Here is a 21,897-nt window from a genome sequence, read left to right on the forward strand (position 1 = left end):
TTCTCTTTATTTTTCTATAATCTGGGGTGGATAATTAATATTGCGATTGAAAACTCCACGTGCAGTTTTGGTCTCCTTTTAGGTCCAAATCAAACCCAACCTTCTTCTGTTTAGAATCAGTTCATAAATCTCTCTGTTTCGATCTCTCTCCTCGAAACAGAGAGATTTATGAATAATTGTTCTGACCTGTTAACATTGATTTCTCCTGGTAATTTTAAGCTTAATACCAGCTTCATTTTATTTTTAGTTTGTAATCTAACAAATTTCATGACATTTGTAATTAATTTGTAATCAGAAAGTGCCATTTTTTCAAGACATAATTCATGCATGCAAACAAAGATTGTACATAAATTAATTTGGACTTGATAAACGTTAATTCTTGATTTATTTTTGTTAGTTTCAATATAATGATTGAGGTCGCCCTGTATAATGCAGATAAGATATAAGTTGTTGTAGCATTGAAGCTTCCATGGCTGTTAGAATGGGAGCATTTGGAGATGTGGCAATGGAAAGGGGCAAGGAGGAAAAGTTTTTTGTATCGGTTAGGTTGCGGCCTTTAAATCACAAGGAGATTGCAACAAATGATGTGTCGGATTGGGAATGTACTAATGACAATATCATTGTCTGCAAGAATAATAACTTTTTCGTGCAAGACAAATCCTTGCGTCCAACTGCTTATAAATTCGGTATGCAAATCTTTCTGGCTTTAAGTTTGGTTATTCCCATTTAAGTTTGTTCATCACAATGGCTACTAAATGTCTGAGATGGTTGTAATGGAGCTAAAGTCTACCATATACGTTTAATTTAGATTGGGGTAGGCCAGTGGCGTTTCCAGGAATTTGGAAACGGGGGTACAAATTGCACAAATAAACTTAATCAAATTGTCTAATACTGTAATACTTAATTTTCCCCCCCCCCCCCTACGAGTTTTCATTGACTAAAAACGATATGTTATAACATCATTATCAATTTAAGAAGCTAAATCTCTCTAAATAAAACATACTAAACAATCATTAAGCTACTCATCCCCTTACAATTAAGAACACTGGTCTTGACATGCTTCATCGCCGAACATTCTAGGATGGGGTACATAATAAACATATCATACTTTAGTACAAAATTGTTTTTTTTTTAAAAATAATGGAGGGACAATTATCACCCCGCCAAACACTTTACAATCGCCCCTGGGATAGGTGCTTGTTAGAATATAATATAAGATCCAGTTGGGCCTTCCTCTAACACTATAAGGTTTTAGAAGAGCTGGTTACTTAACATAGTATCATCCTTAAGGTTTTAGATGAGTTGGTCACCTAAGAGTGCGCTCTCTTATATATTTTCCCACTCAGATAGAATTTTTGTATTGTCCTAGATGAGTCCTGATAAGCTCTTTGTATGTTTCATATGTCAGTTGTCCACAAATTTACTGAATTAGTCCGTCACCCCTTTTACATAGTATATTTCTGCTTGCGCATGATAATCTTGTCTATGTTTAATTATTCACAGCATTAATTTCTTAGCGGTATATTTTGGTGTCTAGACAGAGTTTTTAGTCCAGACTGCTCCACGAGACAGGTGTACATGGAAGGAGTTAAAGAAGTAGCCCTTTCAGCTGTCAATGGTATTAATTGTAAGTATCCGTTCTTTCTTTTTCTTATCAATTCTGTTCCTCTTGAGTTTGAGCTTAATGATCAATCTGTAATTGTGACATAATGTGTATACTACAGCAAGTATTCTTGCATATGGACAAACGGGCAGCGGAAAGACATACACCATGAGTGGCATTGCGGAGTATGCCATATCAGATATATATGACTACATAGAGAAGGTAACTAATATTTATTAATCATGAAGATGATGTATTACCAGTTAGTGGCTCTTCCTAGTGCATTGATTGTTTATGGATGTGATATTGCTAGCACAAGAATAGAGAATATCTTCTGAAGTTCTCTGCTATGGAGATATACAAGGAATCTGTCAGAGACCTACTGAGCACAGATAGCTCTCCGCTCGGACTTCTTGACGATCCAGAGGTCATTTCATCCCCGGAACATACTGTTATAGATATATTTATCTTGCATGACTATTAAGTGTTGCCTATTTGGACAGAAAGGTACTATTGTTGAGAATCTAACAGAGGCAACTCTGCGGGATTGGGATCATGTAAGGGAGCTTCTTTCTGTCTGTGAAGGTAAGGACACATAGATTTTCTGAAGTTCTGCATATTGTTGTTAAAGCCTGATATGTCATGGTGCATTCTTGCAGCTCAGAGGCAAATAGGAGAGACCTCGCTGAATGGAACAAGCTCTAGGTCTCATCAAATCATTAGACTGGTACTATTATTTATTAGCATAGCATTTCCTTACAAAGTTTACAGTGTTGCGTCTATTGGGATATTGGCTTGTATTTACCTTTATCGACTGATTCCACAGAAAATTGAGAGTTCTGCGCGTGATCTTTCAGGCAATGATAACCCAAGCACTCTTATTTCTGCTGTGGTATGTGCTTCTTATATAGAGAGAAAAACATAGCAGCAATTGTATGACTTTAAGCTTTAAAGTGTATAATATTCTCTTTTTTATTTAAATGTAGGATTTTGTGGATCTTGCCGGAAGTGAGCAGGCATCTCAGTCATTAGCTACAAGGTCAAAGGAAGGCAGCCACATAAATCGAAGTTTGCTTACCCTTGGAGCTGTCATCCGCAAACTAAGGTTTAACTCCTTAAATTTCTATGGTGGTTATGATCCCTAAAAATCAATTTTAGTTACTAAAGAAATTAGTAAATAGGATTGGTACATACATTCAGTGTGGAAAATATCTTCCCTAGGTGTCAGAAAGCCCGAGTTGAAGAAGAATGGATGTGAGCGAGATGATTTCACGATGCTAACGAAGAAATGCAAACATGGATAAACTAAGGAACTCTAGTTGTGAGAGTCGGATTAAATAATATAAATTGAGTTTCAGAGAGAGTTTGAAGTTTGTTAAAAAAGAAGATAGCCACATCCTCCTGTTAGAGTGGTATCCTTGCTACTTCACTAGTCATAACTGTATGTTATTGGGATAGCAGTGATGCTTTAACTCACTAGAGGTTGGCAAATGGTACCACATATCAGTGTAGGTATAGTATAAGGAGGGAGGGCTGTAATTCGAGTTGAGCGGCTCGCGAACCAGTCGAACTCGAACTCGTTTATTATGGATCTGCTCGGCTCGAGAGTGAATACAAGTTGAGTTCGAACAAAAATTTTTACCCGTTTATTTACACGAGCCGGACCGAGTAGACTCGAAACTTGAAAGTCCGGCTCAACTCGAAATCGCCCCGAACTCATTTAAAAAAAACACATATTTTTAATAGCATGTATTGTCAACATATAGCCAAAGCTAGCATAATTTTAATAGTTAAGTACTTTCTTCACTGCTCCACTACTTGCTCCATTTACATTGATCTCATAATCAGTACAATGACACCTTTAGAAAGGCTAAACAAGTAGCTAGTTCCAGTAGCAAGCTATAGTTCTACTAAAGTACTAATATCAAAATTAGCCTCTATTACGAAATGTTAAAGTCCAGGCAAAATAAATATTAGAGCAGAGCATCCAGCCTCCTCCATCCATCAAGACTATCAGCAAAATAAAGCATCCAAGAGAAATCAGACAAGTGCAAAAATTGCAAAATTTAGATTGATTTAAAACAAAATCTTGCAAATAATTAATCATATAAAATATTAGTAATTTCATAATACAAAATTGCAGAATCCAAAATTTAGAGTGGTAAAACTATCTCCCCAGTTTTCAAATCCTTTTTTTCTAAAAAGCATTTAAAAAATAATAAATTGGAGAATAAGAAGTTTAGAAAGTCTCAGATAAATGAAAGAACACTGAATGTTAATAAAATGTACCTGAGATGATTTCTTAAATTTACAGACCCCATGGGTAAAAATAGCGGCTCAAGGATACCATGGCAGCTCACGGGATATCATCTCTCATACTTGTAAAACTATATCTTCAATCTTGTTAAATAAGCTCTAATTTAAAAATGAAGTAGAAAGAGGACGAGGAAAAGAATAGGCATCAGCACAGCAAATAGCTATAGGAAATTTATTCTTTGATTATTTGAAGTTCTGTATACATTTTCCTTCTTCACCTGATCACCTCTGTCCTGAAAGGAAGTAATTATTTACTCAGATTTGTTGCTCATTTGCAGCAAAGGGAGAAATGGTCTTGTTCCCTATAAAAATTCTAAGCTAACCCGCATACTGCAATCCTCTTTGGGGCCCAATGCTAGGACTGCCATCATCTGTACGATGAGCCCTGCACGATGTCACGCTGAACAATCAAGAAATACTCTCTTGTTTGCAAGTCGTGCCAAAGAAGTATCAACCAATGCACAAGTTAATGTGATCATATCAGATAAAGCTTTGGTCAAACACATGCAAAGAGAATTAGCTAGGCTGGAGAGAGAGTTAAATAATCCAAGATCTACTTTTGCCGAGTCAAAATTATCTGCACTTCTTCGAGAGAAAGACCTCAAGATTGAAAAGGTAACCATGAAGTAGTTGTATTACTAATATTCCAAACAAATATTTTAACTATGAAGAACTCTTTTATGACATTTAAATAACTGTGTTATTTTATATGGATAAACTAGAAACATATTATAAAATAAAATTACTACATTGTATATATTAAAGTGATCGCTGCCCTGTGATAGAAAATTATTATAGAATCTTTGGTAAATTTTGACTGTATAACATTTATGTTATAATGCTATCTAGAAGCTGTTAAGCTCCAATGCTCCATCGAACTTAGGTTGCTATTTTTACATCCAAAAGTGTACCAATCGTGGCTAATTTGGTAATTGAAATTAAATTTCGCTGTTGAGGGCTTCCATAGAGTATGTCATTGGATTTACTAGCATGATTTTATATAGCAAAACGTCATCTTGTTTCTATTCTGCTTACATATTCGGGTTTCCTAATTTGTTGTCTGCATTATCGAACTATTTAATGAAACCAGTTTCAGAATTCCTCTTTGATTTTTTTCCGGAAGTTATATATTTTTTACTGTGGTTGTGCAGCTTCACCATCTTTGTTCTCAGCCATGCTTTGTCTGAGAGAGATGTCTCAGGGTTTCTTGCAATGTATTCCTGCACATTTTTCTGGAAAAAAGTTTTATTTTCTAGTTTTCTATATTGCCCCTGTTAAACTAGGCCACATTAGCGGTTTTTAGATATTTTCCAAGCGGAAAAACCCAATTGTTACATCCAAGTGGAGTATTAGACAGTGCACCCTAATTTAACAAGTTGACAACTCATACTCCATTCCACCATTTAGGCCTAATGTTTTTTGAAGTATTTTTCAAAAGTTGTCAGTGTTGTGTTTTGATCATTTGCGCGAAAATTCTAAATCTGCCATTTTTTCTTCAGTTACAACACTAAATTGTTCAAAATAAAGTAGCATATCTTGAGCAAGGGAGCATACTGCATTGTAATGCTCTGTACTTCCCACAAACAAAGATTGCCATTATAAATCACTGCAGGAAATTCAGTTGGATGTAAGATTACATTATCTAGATTACACATCCTCCTGACATTTTTTTGATTGAATCTCAAGACATTACTTTCTAAATTGTATTATTCAGATAAATATATCAGTACATGTATTGGCATGTTTACTTCCAATAACTAATTACATCTCCGGTGTAATTATATTCTATCTATTTGTTTTATATAATGTTGTATAGCTGGAGGAAGAGGTGAAAAATCTGAGACTGCAACGAGATGCTGCTAAAACAGAGGTTCACAATTTGCTAAAGCAGATTAGTGATGAGCGACGTCCGCCATCAAGGGTAAGTATATATGCTTCCAAGTGAAATCTGTATTTATCCTCATATGTTGTCTGTGCTATGTATTATCTGTTTTAACTCCTGCAGGAAGGTTTGAATCAATACCCTCACTTGCGAATTCACAAATCACCGGATAATGAACATATATTACAAGATCACAATAGAACGTGTGCCTCATCTCAGTTTTCTGATGAATGCAGTGCTAGTAGTTTCAGTGAGAGCTACGCCGAATTTTCTAGTATAAATAGGTTTCCGCGTAATGATATATCTGATAGGCTTCAAATCAGTACTTTGCAATTTAGTGAAAGTGAATCATCTCATGATATGGATGAACTTGATAATAGAAGTAATGATACACTTGAGGATGTGCTCAAAGAAGTTACCAACAGCTATTTTTATCCCGGCTGTTTTTTGGAAGATAATACTGAAAGCTCGCCTAATATGACTATCACGGAACTAGATACTGAACTCCAGAATAGGGTTATACCTGTATCCCGGGATTATGGAGTAGTACGGTTCTCACCCTTGTTGAAGGTAAGCAATGATCACAAACTGCCAAAAGGGTTCGTGAAAGATTTTACTGGTAGACCATATGCTAAAGTTTCTGTGCAGAATCATGGTGCCAGTGATTCTGATCCTCCTGCTGGGACCAATGAGATTGAGCATAAAATATGCAAGCAGGGAACATCGACTATTGCAAATATTAGTAGTGATGCAGAAATGAAAATTACGGCTGAGCTTCAGAATGACGACCATGCTTCCATATCTCCGGTCAGTTTTATTTTGTTATTAGATTTTTAGTACTCCAACGTTTCTCATTGCGTGACCATTTTACTTGGAGAAATCTCGTATAATCAATATGCCTAAAGTAAGTTAAAAGGGTGTTTCCCTGTAAATAAGCACTTTAAGAAAAAGTACTTACAATTCCCGAATAAGTAGTTAATTTTCCCAAAACGCTGAACCAAACACACTCTTACGATATAAGTGCTCTTGTCTCCATTCATTGTTGAATATTTGTCTCTTTGCACATTTCTTGTGTTAGGTTTATTAGATACAAAAACTAGACACCACACACAAGCACACAAGAAGATACAAATATATGCAGTTTCATCCATTATCGAGGGGATTCTACAAGTAGAACAAACACAATGAATCTTTGATACTTACTCTCAAGATAATCACTATTAGAATATATAGGGCTGTATAATAACAAAATTTTAATGTGCCTAATACACACTAGGTCAGATACTCAGATCCAAAAAATTAAGATATAATTTCTGATGAATCTTCACCTTCTTTTGATTTTGATCAACCACTTAAGTACATAAATAATCCCACAAAAATATCCTTAGATTAGGTAATCACACTTGGATGTAGGAAACAAAAGACATGAAATGGATTTCCTTACTTCATCAAAAAACATATAATTCTTCTCATAATCAGCATGAGAATGACCCAATCACCCCCTGTAGCTCCACCTCAACTCCCAAATAATCAGATGAAAACCAAAACGAGTCTACGTACTCACTATGATTATGTGATATATCTCTTATAAAGTGTGTCACGTTGTACCCAGAGAACTTGCATCAGAAACAAGAACAGGAATGTTGTAATCACCAAGAAAGAAGTGGATTTCCGTGACTTAACAACTGTATTATCCTATGAACAAGACCCAAAATCTAAATATATAGGCTATAAAATAATCTAAATCTAATGGACTTAATAAACACTGAACCACCCCTAATATCCCTATAACTACAATATCTTGCTTCATAAAGAACATAGTTTTATTGTAAATGAATTTTTCATAGCCCTCTACGATATTCATAATTAAGTGTGCACAAATTTTATCAGATGATTTTTTTATAGATTAAGTGCTTTAGTAAATACTTAAGGATTTACTTTTTCGGATCAGATAAGTACACTTTTTATGTTATTCTTCTACATCAGCCTTTTAGCTTTGTTTAACGACTTTTGTAATCTTATTTTCTGCCAAACATAATAGGCAACTGATACTGAAGCAGAGTCTAATAGATCTTCAAAGAGTGTTAAGGATGTTAGCTTGGATCCAGAGGTAGATGATTGGCCCTTGGAATTCAAGAGACTCCAAAGAGAAATCGTTAAACTTTGGGATGCTTGCAATGTGTCATTACTGCATAGATCACATTTCTTTTTGCTATTTAAAGGTGACCCTGGTGACTGTGTATACATGGAGATAGAGCTTCAGAGGTTGTCATTCCTCAAGGAAAAAATTTCAAATTATAATCAAACTACACGAGATGGTCGTATTCTCACCTTAGCTTCAAGGTAAGCTGATAGTTCAAATAATACATTACACAGCATTGTACATTAAGTTTTTTCTTTTTGCACTCTGCGCCACTGTTATGTCGTTAATTTGTTTGTTGATTACTCAGAACTACATTATACTTGATAAAATTCTGATAACAGTGCAAAATCTCTCGGACGTGAGAGACAAATGCTAAGCTCGCAAATGCGGAAAAAACTATCTGAATTGGAGAGGGAGAGCCTCTTCATTGAATGGGGCATTTCATTAAGTGCTAAAAATAGAAGATTGCAGTTGGCCAACCTCTTATGGTCCGAAACAGAAGATATGGATCATATCGCAGGCAGTGCTGATGTCGTCTGCAAGCTAGTTGGACCTGCTACACGCGAGAAGAATTTCAAGGAGATCATGGGCCTTAACTTTTCCAACTGGGGTTCAAAAAAGAAACGTGGCTTGAGAGACAGCCTGTCATCAATAGTACATTATCAGAAGACATAATTTTTCACAGATGCTCGTAATTAAATAGATCTTGCAATTTCACGTCCTGCAGGTATATCTACGTACTGGCACTACTAACCTTAAAATTCCATGCAACAAAAATTTATTTACAATGCTTCAGCTTTAGCTTTGTGTTTTACATTGCTACTGCTCAGTCATCGAGTGTTCTGTTCAATTTTAGTCCTTGAGTTCTGTTCAATTTTCAATCAATGGCGGCGGGATACGAACAAATTACAAATTCGTCAGCTCTGAACTTGAAATTCATTTGGTCTTCAAATGAGCTGAAATTTTTGATTCATACAAGTATCTATAGGTCTAAAAAGTATTTTTACAACCAATTTTCAGGTAAAGAGTTATATTGAAGAACAAATTTGCTAGGCATAGAAACTGGGATCTCCTAAACTCTTAAGTAGTAGTATTCCAGAAAAAAATCATAGAGTGTTGTGTTATATAGAGACACCAGCCTAATAACCTGTGCGAGGCACGAGAATTCTTTTGTGCATCATGCAATTATAATGTTCTTAGAGTAACTCCAACATTATCCTTATATAAGTTCTTAAGTCAAATTTTGAAGAAATGGACATCAAATTTCTCTCCAACAAACTCCTTATCCCTCTCTATGACATTGGGAGCTTCGAATACTTGAGTGAATACCCCCTCCCCAATTATTATTATATTATATTTTTCTTACCCGTCTATTTAACATAAATGACTTTAATGAGTAAAAAGATAGATAGAGACTGAGTTTAAGGACAATTGAGAAATTGTTTGATTTTGGCTTCTAAATAATTAGAAGCTCGTTTATTTATATCGTTTGTAGTGAAAATGCAAGGAGGTTGTTGGAGTTGCTCTTAGTTGTTTTCTTATTTGTAAATGTTGTACAATGTCTAACATATATCAAATACAAATTTATTGTTTATGAATGTATATTAATTTCATACAAGACATTACCAAATTAAACAGCGCTTCTAATATAGCTCATTAAACAAAATATATATATATATATATTCTTGTTTGTGTTGTATAATTTGTATTTAATGAATGAATATAAACATGGTAGTTAGTGTATGTTTAAAACAAAATGATTAAACATAATCTGTAGAATGCCGTTAGTATGTTTACAAATAAAAAGCTAAAAATTAACATATATGTTAAATACAAAGTTGACCAAAAAATTTGAATTTATTTAAATAAACTATATGTATTGGTCTATATTATTATTGAGTTTATTAATAACTTACAATTAACTTACTCAATTTAAAAAGATAAAAAATGCATAATTGAAGCCAGAATGACTTGCAATCATAATATACAATAATGTAAAATTTACGTTACTGTTAATATAAAATTTGATTTTAATGAAAAAAGATAGTTTTTGAAATTCAACGTATGTATCTTTACAACTCTTTGGACTAAGTCAAATTTCTTCAAGGGGAGGATCTTCTTCAAGAAGTCAAATTAAATTACCTTTGGACTGAGTCAAATTTCTTCAAGAAGTTAACTTTGTATCTTAAAGATAGTTTTTGAAACTGACAGATAACCCATTATATCTTTACAACTCTTTGGCTAAGCGCTTGCTCACTCGAAAACTTTACTACCTGCTCTGGCAACCGGAAGCCCTCAACACGATAGGGACCACCAGGTACGCTCTTACGAGCAGTGCGCCTAAGTCTGACCATCTTCTTGCTTAACTGCCATGGTTAGATTAAAACAAAACATATGAGTATAAAACTCAGCAAGTAACTAAAAAGCAGTTCTACGATATAAAATCCGCAATATACTTTACTGATCTCAGGGCATTCTACTTTATCAATTCTAGGTGGCAGATTTCTATCTTTTAGGTTATGAAGAAAATTTTGGGCTTTCAAGGAACAAGGCTCAAGGCAGGGTGAAAGCCGACATTCATCACAAATCATTAACATGATCACAAATGATCTTTCAAATGGAAAGCGACAATCTTTTCATTATAAGGAATCAATTATATGATCAACATAATCAAAATCAGGGTTCACAAGCTGTAAGCTTCACAATATCACAATCAACTCTTTTCAAAGCAATATAAACCTTTTTCATTTTCAAAGAATCGGTTACTGGGTAGGAAATTTCAATTCCTTTTTAATTAATTATGGAACCCTTGATTGGACTACTTTATCTTTCATTTCATAATAATAATACGGGTGATCAGCCCGTACCGACCTCCATCCGGTTTTTAAGGTACAAATGGCATAATTTCAGCCTTAAACTGGACTAGCCCCGTTAGCCTCTTACTATGACTGGACTATTCCCACTAGCCTCTTACATCCCAATCCAATCCATCAGGAATTCGTTTGGAAAATCTTGAGTTGGAAAAAGGTAGGTTTACTAAATTCATTTTGCCATTACCAAGAATATGAAATCATTCAGACTCTTTCAAATCGAAACTCATTCTTAAGTTCAATTTCAAGAATTCAAAGTTAAGGGAATGAATCAGGAATAAGCAAAGTTCAGTTTTAGGGATCTTGATCATTGATAACATGGTACTCAAGTTAAGGAAATCAAAACCGTTTCAAGGATCAAAAGGGGATAAGGTAAACAACGAATTGAAGCATCATTACAGGGGTTCATAATGGTACTTATAGGGTTTATAACAGTTCATCGTATAACAAGTGAATAGGAAAAAGTTAACCAGGGTTGGATCAATAAGCTTATCAATAACAAGTTCACAAGATCAATGACAGGGAATCTCAAAATCAATAACAGGGGTTCATTACTTTAACAGTTCAATACTCTACTTGGCATGAACAATATCCTCTCTATAACCATTTACGCAAGTATATAGAGTTATTTGCCTGAATTCGCTTTCCTGAAGGTTGAACTACTGCCACCTAGTATACATTTCCCTTTCCTCAACTCTCGTTCCCAGAACGTTCACTCAATACGATAGCTCGATTATGGTTTTGACTCGAACTATACGAGTATAGTTTATACACACATGCACATAGCACATTCTTTTCTCATAGCCTTAATATCTTTATATACTCAATAATCAACTTATACTCGCTTTAATCTCGACTATTCTTCAAATCAAACTAGTATAACTCATACGAGTACACGATTCATTCACAACTAAATCTTTACGACCATAACTATCACTTATAGCTTTTAAAATCAATCAACTTAGTTCCCAATTTCTTTTATTCCTTAATTCGAACCACATACCACAATCAAACAATCAAATCCATGGATATTCACATATACACACCCAATCATTCTTTCGATTATCAAACCAAGTTTTGACTTTTAACTCTTAGGGCCTATTCGGCCTTATTGTGCAAAAATCAATCCAATACTCACTTAATTCACATAAACACATAACTCATTCAAAAACCTTTAAAGAATCATTTTCCTTTCTTTTAATCATCAAAATTTGAACCATAACCATATATATTCAATTAAATTTCTCAAAAATTACACCATGCAACTTTAGTTCTAGCATAATCCAACATTTAAACTAACATCCTTTTCTTTATTAACAAAATTCGAACCAAATCATACATATATGCTTATATGCAATTCAAGTTCATCTCTTAATTAAATCGAACACTCATTTTAATTACAATTTTCGAATTACACATCAAAACATCACTTAGTGACTCAAACCCTAATCAAATTTTCTAATTAAACATGCATGCATTCACTTAGCATCAAACCAATCTCTTTTAGACCTATTTTTCATTCGGCTATAACCATAAATCACAACTCGAGAACCAAACAATGACATGCATCACTAATTTTTCTTTTAAACCAACATGCTATCACATTTCTTACTAATTAAACTTAGTTTACACCAAGATCAAGTCACAAAATCCAATTCCCTTTTTATTAGTACAAAAGCCAAACCAAAACCTCAACATGCAACCCTCAAATTTTGATTTCTCAAGCATCCAATCAATTACACAAGTCCAAATACTTTTAAAACAATCATAAAAATCCTTTTATCAATCAACACACTTAAATTTCAAAAGAAATACAAAACCCTTTTTGAACTTTTCAAGAAATCAAGACATGCAAAGGCTACATACAATTTTTAAAGTGCATAAAGCTCAAAAATCACATTATTTCAACTAGCACATCATTTTCTTAAAATCCCACCGGATTTCCTTGGATCATGGCCGGTGGTGGTCGAACTTAAGAGTGCCCATAACGGGTCTCCTCTTGAGTTTTAAACCACAAAATCACTTTAATATTCTCTTATGATCATATATCAAGAAATCACATTTCCTAGAACACAACCATGGAGATGGAACTATGAAACTTACATAAACACTTACATGCAAGTGGTGTTTGAGTAGTATATCGAAAATGAAGATTAAGGATAATAAAATCTTTGAATTTGGTTGAGTTTTTGTTGTTGCATGTAAGAGAGTGAAGAGAGATGGAGAGAGAGCCGAGAGAGAGAAAGAAGAGTGATCGAGAGAGAGAGAAAGAGAGAAAGAGAGAGAGATGAGTGCCACGGTAAAAGAAGAAAAAGAAAGCGGGAAAAGAAATGAGTTATATATAATAGGGGGCAGAGATAGTTTAGTAATTTACTAATTCCCCTTTTGATTAGATTTCCTTTCTCTTTTTACCCCAATAAAATAAAAATTGAATATTAAATATATCTCTCTCAGAAAGTTGAAAATTATTGCAAATAATAATTTTAAGACGTAGATCTCGAAATTAGCTTTCCAACCATTACTCATAATAAACTTTTGAGCGTACGGTTGATTTTATATGATTTTTACAAGTTTATGCTAAAAATAGCATTTTAATACAGAAAATCATTTTAAAAATACAATGATCATGAAATAAATCCGTCTATCATTTTTAGAAAGTCCCTGGGACTATTTTGAAGATAACAAAACAAATGCCCTACCTTTACCTTACTCTGATAATTTTATAAAAATGTGCAAAGGTTAAATAAACCTTATTTAAATCAATTAATTCCATTAAATCTATAAAAATATACATATCACATAATCATGCATACAGACAAGCAAGCACGTATACTCACACATCACAACTCATGTCTGTTCATAAAATTTTTCTCTTTTTATTAATATATTCTTTACGCGTACCGGGTCACGTTCTGCCTAACGACCCGACGCTCAGCGTTTCAATTACGCTTCACAATTACCTTTACCAACCGACACGTCAGTGGAACACAATACTTTGCTCAAACATTTCATTTCACATAATAACACATATTTCACATTTTAAATTCTTTAATCCCTTTTTAGGACGGGTTCCGTTCTACCTGACGGCCCGACAACACAGCTTAACTCATAAGCTGACTCTTTAAATTAGAACGCTTCTATCTACGCTCCCAGATACTAATATACAATACAAACAATCAATCAACACTTAATCACATAATTTATAATCACGACACATAAATTACGCTTTATTCACTTAATTACGTCGCAAAATTCTCAGTCATTACACAATTGACTTGATACTATAAAGATCTCAAACACTATAATTTATACTAACATAAGACATTAAAAAAATTCACATTATTGGTAAGATATTCTCGCCAATCTTATAATTTAAATTTACCAAACGTAGAATGTGACGATGTTTTTCGGCTGAGTTATGTAGTCAAATTTAGAGTATTTTTTGAACAATGGACTGATTTCAAATTCGAAATAAACTAAAATGTATTGACTCATTATAATTCGAACTTATCTTATAATTCGAACCAATATAGATTATTTATACATAAGAGATTCTATATTTAATATTTTTTAAAAAAATATATATGTACATTTTAATTACTTTTTATAATAAAAAATATGTTAAAAATATATAAGATATATTTTTAAACTAAAAAATGATTAGTAAATAAGATAATAATCAATTTATGTACTATGTCTAATTTATATGTGAGATTCAATTCTTTAAAATTAACCGTACAAGTATTCAAATAACTATCGACAAACGCATTTTACAATCATGATAGTTTATGAACGAATATAAATTGTGGGTACAACAAAAACGCGTCCTAAATATGGGATTTAAAAGAAATATTAAATTTTTAAAAAGAAAATTAATTAAAAAATGAATGTATTCTACAACAAACAGGAGACGACCCGGCATTCCGGCAAGATCTGAGGGAAGAAAAACTGGGGATATTTTGGCAGTGTGGCGTGGCCTAGTTTAAGTAATAAGTATAATAAAGTAGAATACGGGAACAATAAACAACAATAAGAAGAACCTGAGAGCTAATTATCTCTCCGCAGACTAGTATTGAGTATTGACTAGTGTAATTACTTTGTAATTTGAATTTCCTTGTGAATATTTGGGAAAAAAATATTGGGTTAAAAGCCAGAATATTATCTGGTGTAATATTTAGAATATTAATTGGTGGGAGTGTTTATCCAAAATATTCACAAAATATATTTTTGAGAGATGTGTATTTAATTTTTTTTGAAAAATAAAAAAGTATGTATTTCAAGAATACGTACTTTACTTTTATATTTTAATAAATATATTCACATAATATGTGTTCTTTTATTTTTTTAAGGGAACATACATGTACAGAGTACATATTCTTTAATTGTTTAAAATAATTAAATATGAGTATTTTGAACGGAATTGAAAAAGAGGTATAATTTGAACATTCTGTCGTGTAATTATGGGTCAAAATCGATGCGGCAAGCTTATATTCGAAATGTTTACTTTTACATGCTTTTCCCAACCACTTTACAACTTTATCTTGTTACAGTATTAGGTAAGGAATTATATTCTCCTATTTCTTAATTGGATACCTTTATTGATTAAGCAGTGAAGCTGAGGCGCCAAAAGCAAAGAGAGTAGACAAATCATTGGCTCAACCTGTGTTTAAATTTAAATTTTTAAAATTCTTCATTGCTAAACTATTTCAAAGCTAATCCACTTTCTGTTCAACAAGGTGTGCGTCATTGATTTTTTAACTCGGTCATTTTTTCGGAACTAAACATATCCGATGTTTTGAAACAACCGACTGTTGAAATATTTTATATTACAGAGTTATTAGCTAAAAAATATAATCAACTTTTTAAATTTTTACAAAAATATAGTATTACGGAGTTATTAGCTAAATAATACAATCAACTTTTAATTTTTTTGCAATGTAATCAATTAAATTACAAAACCATACATACAAAAAATAGACGTCCTCAAATACACACCAGAATTTTAGTTATAATAAAAAAGTTACGATACCGAATACTTGGTTAAAAACCAAATAACGAAACAATTTCATGCATAACATAACCCAGTAGGCCTCAATGATTCAGCCCATGCGTTGTTAAAACTTAAAAGTTGAAACCCGTACATTGATAGCCCAGTCTTTTTCAAGAAAGTTCATTTCAAACTGTCTTGGAAAAAACAAAATAAATAAATAAACACCAACTCATCTATTAACTCCTCCCTTTTAAGTGAACTGTTCACTAAAGACGCAACACATGGTACTCTCTCTTACTTCCAACTGCCATTTCTCACTCTCTACTATACTACCTCCTCCTCCGGTTACTTCTACTAACCTACGCACCCCTCGGACTATTTATTCGTAAAACTCGAAAATCGGTTCTACTCGATAAATCGAATAAACTGACTCATTAGTTATAAATTAAGTCAGTTCACATTCGATTTACGAGTAGTGTGACATACAATGCCTACCTTACTTCTAATTTTCCTGTTACTATTCTCTCACACATTCTTATCCTACGCCGATTCGGAAATCGAGGCACTCAACTCGTTCAGACTGAGTCTCCACGATCCACTCGGAGTGCTCAACGGGTGGGATCCAACAACTCGGTCAGCTCCGTGTGACTGGCGAGGCGTTACTTGTTTCAACGGCCGAGTCACTGAACTCAGACTGCCTCGTCTTCAACTCAGTGGTCCACTCACTGATAAAATCTCTAACTTGCGCATGCTGCGTAAGTTAAGCCTCCGTTCAAACAGTTTTAACGGTACTATTCCTTCTTCTATCACTAAATGTACTCTGTTAAACTCTGTTTTTCTTCAGTACAACTCGTTTTCCGGTGAAATATCGCCGGAGTTGTCTAACATAACGAACTTGTTGATTTTCAATGTCGCCGGAAATTCTCTCTCCGGCGAGTTTTCCGGCGAGCTTCCGAGGAGTCTCCGTGTGTTTGATGTTTCGTCTAATGCGTTTACTGGTGAAATACCTAAGAGTCTGTCGAATTTGTATAAGGTTCAGCTGATTAATTTGTCGTATAATCGATTTTCGGGATCTATTCCGGCGAGTCTAGGTCAGCTTCAGAAGCTAGAGTATTTGTGGTTAGATTATAATGTTTTAGAAGGTACGATTCCTTCTGCGATTGCGAATTGTAGTTCATTAGTACATTTAAGTGCGGAGGGGAATTCTCTCAGTGGCGTAATTCCAACTGGCATTGGTGTTCTTCCGAAGCTGCAAGTTGTTTCGTTAGCGCATAATAATTTGTCTGGTTCCATTCCGCTTTCGATGTTTTGTAATGTGTCGGTTTATCCTCCAAGTATTAGGAATGTGCAGCTAGGGTTTAATGGATTTACGGATATCATTCAGCCGCAAAATGCTATGTGTTTTAGTGTTTTGCAGGTTTTGGATATTCAGCAGAACGATATAAAGGTTGAGTTGCCTGTGTGGTTAATGAATGTGTCGAGTTTAACAATGTTGGATATTTCGGGGAATTTGTTTTCAGGTGAAGTTCCTGTTGAGATTGGGAATTTGTGGCGATTGGAAGAGTTAAGGATGGCTAATAATTCTTTGAGTGGTTTGGTTCCTGCTGAAATTAAGAAATGTGGAAACTTGCGTGTTCTTGATCTCGAAGGAAACCAACTTATAGGGGAAATTCCTGATTTTTTGAGTGAAGTTGGAAGTTTAAAGATGCTATCACTTGGTGGCAATCACTTTTCAGGCGCTGTTCCTTCTAGTTTAGGCAATCTCACTCAGCTAGAATCTTTGAACTTGAGGGATAATAATCTTAATGGAAGCTTGCCTAAAGAGTTGACTGGTTTCAGCAACTTAACTGTGTTAAATCTCAAAGGAAATAAGTTATCTGGGGTAATCCCATCAGAAATTGGAAATTTACGGATGTTATCAGTTCTTAATTTGAGTAATGCTGGTTTTTCGGGTTCAATACCTTCTAGTATCGGAACTCTTTACAAGTTAACTACTCTTGATTTAAGTGGGCAAGATCTCTCTGGGGAGTTGCCTTTTGATATTGCTGGTTTGCCCAACTTGCAAGTGATTTCGCTTCAGGAAAATAAGTTGTATGGTGATGTCCCTGAAGGATTCAGTAGCTTGTTAGGATTAAGCTACTTGAACCTTTCGTCCAATGCCTTCTCTGGGCACATTCCATCAACTTTTGGGTTTCTTAAATCATTACTTGTTCTTTCCTTGTCCAACAATAACATTTCCGGTTCTGTTCCACCAGAACTTGGAAATTGTTCTGCTCTTCGTACATTAAATCTTGGTTCTAATTTTTTTAGTGGTCAAATTCCTCCTGATCTCTCTCGTCTGTCTTATTTGACTGAGCTAGATTTGGGAAAGAATAATTTGACGGGGGAAATACCAGATGAAATTTCCAGATGTTCTTCCTTGGAATCATTAGCATTGGAATCCAATCACCTTTCTGGTAATATTCCTGACTCGCTCTCCGGTTTATTGAATCTCACATACCTGGATCTCTCAGCAAATAAACTAAGCGGGAAAATTCCCACAAATCTTACTCTCATTCCAAATCTGATGAATCTCAATGTGTCAAGCAATAACCTTGAAGGTGAGATTCCTGCAATGCTTGGTGCTCAATTCAACCAGGCATCATTTTCAGGGAATGGACAATTGTGTGGAAGACCACTGGACAAGAAATGTAAAGGGGAAAGTGGCAGTAATAGAAAGAAGAGGCTGATCCTTTTGATTATCGTGGCTGTTAGCGGGGCTTGCCTCGCGGCATTCTGTTGCTTCTACACTTACAGCCTTCTCAAATGGCGAAAGAGATTGAAAGAAAAGGCAGCTGGAGAGAAAAAGTCTACTCCGACAAGAGCAAGTTCTGGTGGTCGAAGCAGTGGAGATAATGGGGGGCCAAAGCTTGTAATGTTCAATAACAAGATTACTTTGGCAGAAACAGTAGAGGCAACAAGGCATTTTGATGAGGAAAATGTGCTGAGCAGAAACCAATATGGTTTAGTTTTTAAGGCTTGCTATGCTGATGGAATGGTACTCTCAATCCGAAGACTTCCTAATGTATTGCTAGATGATAACATGTTTAGAAAAGAAGCCGAGGCACTTGGCAGAGTGAAGCACCGCAACTTAACAGTTCTTCGTGGCTACTATACAGGGCCGGACCTCAAACTCCTTGTCTATGATTACATGCCAAACGGAAACCTTGCAACACTATTGCAAGAAGCATCTCACCAAGATGGCCATGTCCTTAATTGGCCAATGAGGCACCTCATTGCACTTGGAATTGCTCGTGGCCTTGCATTTCTTCATACAGCAGCCATGGTTCACGGAGACGTGAAGCCCCAAAATGTTTTATTTGATGCAGATTTTGAAGCCCATCTCTCAGATTTTGGCCTAAACAAGTTCACAGTTGCCCCTCCGGTTGAACCTTCCACCTCAACTTCAGTTGGAACTTTAGGTTATGTAGCTCCAGAAGTGATATTAACCGGGGAAACATCGAATGAAACAGATGTTTACAGTTTTGGAATTGTGTTGTTGGAGCTGCTTACAGGTAAAAGACCAGTGATGTTTGGACAAGATGAAGATATCGTAAAATGGGTGAAAAAGCAATTGCAGAGAGGTCAAATTTCAGAGTTACTAGAGCCTGGATTACTCGAGTTAGACCCTGAATCATCAGAATGGGAAGAGTTCTTGCTAGGAGTCAAAGTTGGATTACTATGCACTGTCCCAGATCCCTCAGACCGACCTACAATGGCTGATATCATATTCATGCTCGAAGGATGTCGCGTCGGTGCCGATATTCCATCATCAGCTGATCCAACAAACCATCATTCACCAGCTTAGAATCCTAAGGAAGAACAAACCATTTAAGTTTCTTTCACATTTCATTTTAGGAACTATTTCTTTTACATTTTTATTTGTTCAACATTGTAGTATCTAGTATTAGCTCTATTAAATTAGAGATTCGATTTCAATTTTTCATATAGTTTATTATTCCAATTGCCAGGTTTGTTTCTTGTTGTGAAAAAATTGTAGTAATATACTATTATGTGTTTGCATGCATACGGTCTATGTTATAGAAATCAACCGATATTTCAAAAATTGTCGATAAATTGTTGATAAATTGCTTAAATATTGGCGAAATCATTGATAAATCGGTCAAATATTTGTCAAATCACTTATAAATCATCCTATTTGTCAAAAAATAATCAGATATATTATAAAATTAATAGCTCACCGAGTAATAGTTGCGATTTTCGAAATTTATAAAAACACGATCTTCTTGCAAATTATATGGCCAGGGGAGCCTTGATAGGTTGCAATTCCCGCCAGAAAAAGAAGCTGGGAAACTGTTGCCATCACGTGGGGTTATAACAGGAGTACTTTTTGGTGTTTGTGTCAGAGACTGAAAATATAGCCGTTAATGCGTGTGGGGGAATCTTGATATATTTAACCCAATTTTCTCTCTCACGCCCTTTTAATAGGAAATGATAATTGCACATGGCCCAGTTTGTCATCCACTTAGACCAGAAAGACCCACAGGATCAGCCAAGTGAAGGACATGGGGTGATCCAGATATTAGATTATACAAGATGATTGAGTGAGCTCAATGTCCCACCCCCCTTCAATCAGTATGTCTTTTTGGTTTCATTTACTATAAATTTTGTCATGTTATTTTTGTTTTATTTCTACCACATTTTGTAGCAACATTTCTGACTTGTTATTATGTTTTGTTGTATACATGTAAACAAGCATTATGTTTGGTTTGCTGAATAGTTTATTTTGTGAGAGAACATGTAGATATATGATTTTCAAATATCTGCAAGTGATACGTTTTTTTTAAATAATTTTACACATGCACTTGGAGTGCTGGGTTCTTTTTAGAATTAAGTATTTGTCGTATTGGTACCTTCTTTCTTGGTTTTCCCCAAGTAAATACATTTTTATTTGGCTCACGGTCTTGTATTTCAGTATGGTCCTAACAAACTCAACAGGTGAATTGTGATAATTTTGTTGGTATTGCAAGCGATTCAATGTTCTTGCTTTTTTAGAATGTTCAAACTGTGCTCTATTTCATCTAAACTTTGCACTAATGTTTTTACAGTCTTTATGATAATCTTCCATCTTACCTATTCGATACAAATAACTGTTGCAGTATAGTTTATTATAAAAACCTTTGAATGATTATTGCAGAATATCATACTTACATCTTTAATTTATATATACATGTACTAGAAAAAAAATCAGGTGTAATTTACCAAACATACGTGTGTATCCGATCATAATCTTATAATAAGAACAAAAGATCTTTCTCGATCAATCCATTTGTCCCTCATTCTCCAAGGATCTTTCCCTTTTCAAGTTTGAATTTGTTCATTTGAAATCTTGGTTGTTCTATATTTACTTAGTTTATTTATTATCTTTTTTTTGTTGAATAGTTTTCGTATTTTTTATATCCTTAAGTCTCATACCTAATTTCACCCATTTGTTTAGTTTATACATATTACGAAAATTATTTCAGGTACGATAAACTAAAACAAACGTTTACTCTTGAACATCTCCCAATTATTTATCCCGAGAATTCAAAACCCTTTTCCTAGAAATTCAACCCGAATAATACATAATTGAAATACTTGTCCTCTCTATTTTTAACACAAGCACAAATCGACAAAAAAAGTCATCAGCAGGAAAAATAAAATTGTAAGTGAAATCATATTAGTGCTCAGTATGAATTTATATATCAACTTGGTAGATACCATATGTTTACGTTAATCACAGATCTGCCGCCACAATTATTGACCCGGTGGTAGTATCAGAAATATGCAATCTACGGCTCCAACGTACTCCCTCTATTTTATTGAATTTTATATATTATTTTTTGGTACATATTTCAATACTTCTTTAAAATATAACTTCATAATATTTTTTTAAAATATTTTTTTTCTAAATAAAAGTTTAATATTTAAACTTTTATTTCAAATTTTTTTTTTAAAAAACATTACGAAATTATACTTTCTACCAGGCTAAAAATGCGTGTAAACAGTAGATGTATATAATCTAGAGGGACGGAGGGAGTATTTAATACGACA

The 21,897-nt window shown here is 34.2% G+C and overlaps 2 protein-coding genes across 4 annotated transcripts; both read left to right on the top strand.

Annotated features, from left to right (window-relative positions):
- Window positions 1–90: 90 nt before the first annotated feature.
- LOC141723564 (kinesin-like protein KIN-7F) lies at window positions 91–8,818 on the top strand. Of its 3 annotated transcripts, XM_074525398.1 has the most exons (15): window positions 91–208; window positions 436–686; window positions 1,538–1,627; window positions 1,725–1,825; window positions 1,917–2,030; window positions 2,107–2,188; window positions 2,263–2,330; window positions 2,430–2,495; window positions 2,590–2,708; window positions 4,198–4,534; window positions 5,736–5,840; window positions 5,925–6,371; window positions 6,450–6,608; window positions 7,843–8,144; window positions 8,286–8,818. In XM_074525398.1, the coding sequence occupies exons 2-15, from the start codon at window positions 470–472 to the stop codon at window positions 8,617–8,619; spliced, it is 2,541 nt and encodes an 846-aa protein (XP_074381499.1). In that variant the 5' UTR covers window positions 91–208; window positions 436–469; the 3' UTR covers window positions 8,620–8,818. The 3 variants fall into 3 exon arrangements, with proteins under 3 accessions (XP_074381499.1, XP_074381498.1, XP_074381500.1); XM_074525397.1 differs by having other exon boundaries at window positions 5,925–6,608; XM_074525399.1 differs by lacking the exon at window positions 91–208 and having other exon boundaries at window positions 558–686; window positions 1,542–1,627; window positions 5,925–6,608.
- Window positions 8,819–16,044: 7,226 nt separating this feature from the next.
- On the top strand, window positions 16,045–19,791 carry LOC141723567 (uncharacterized). The gene has a single exon (XM_074525403.1). The coding sequence runs from the start codon at window positions 16,292–16,294 to the stop codon at window positions 19,649–19,651; it is 3,360 nt and encodes a 1,119-aa protein (XP_074381504.1). The 5' UTR covers window positions 16,045–16,291; the 3' UTR covers window positions 19,652–19,791.
- Window positions 19,792–21,897: the final 2,106 nt, after the last annotated feature.

Source organism: Apium graveolens, chromosome 5, assembly GCF_009905375.1.
Source record: "Apium graveolens cultivar Ventura chromosome 5, ASM990537v1, whole genome shotgun sequence".
In the NCBI taxonomy this organism is placed as follows: Eukaryota; Viridiplantae; Streptophyta; class Magnoliopsida; order Apiales; family Apiaceae; genus Apium; species Apium graveolens.

Coding starts and splice junctions, on each gene's coding strand:
- LOC141723564 (XM_074525397.1), top strand. CDS start 470: ATGGCTGTTAGAATGGGAGCATTTGGAGATGTGGCAATGGAAAGGGGC. Junction 2,031..2,106: donor GACTTCTTGACGATCCAGAG/GTCATTTCATCC, acceptor CTATTTGGACAG/AAAGGTACTATTGTTGAGAA. Junction 6,609..7,842: donor ACCATGCTTCCATATCTCCG/GTCAGTTTTATT, acceptor CAAACATAATAG/GCAACTGATACTGAAGCAGA.
- LOC141723567 (XM_074525403.1), top strand. CDS start 16,292: ATGCCTACCTTACTTCTAATTTTCCTGTTACTATTCTCTCACACATTC.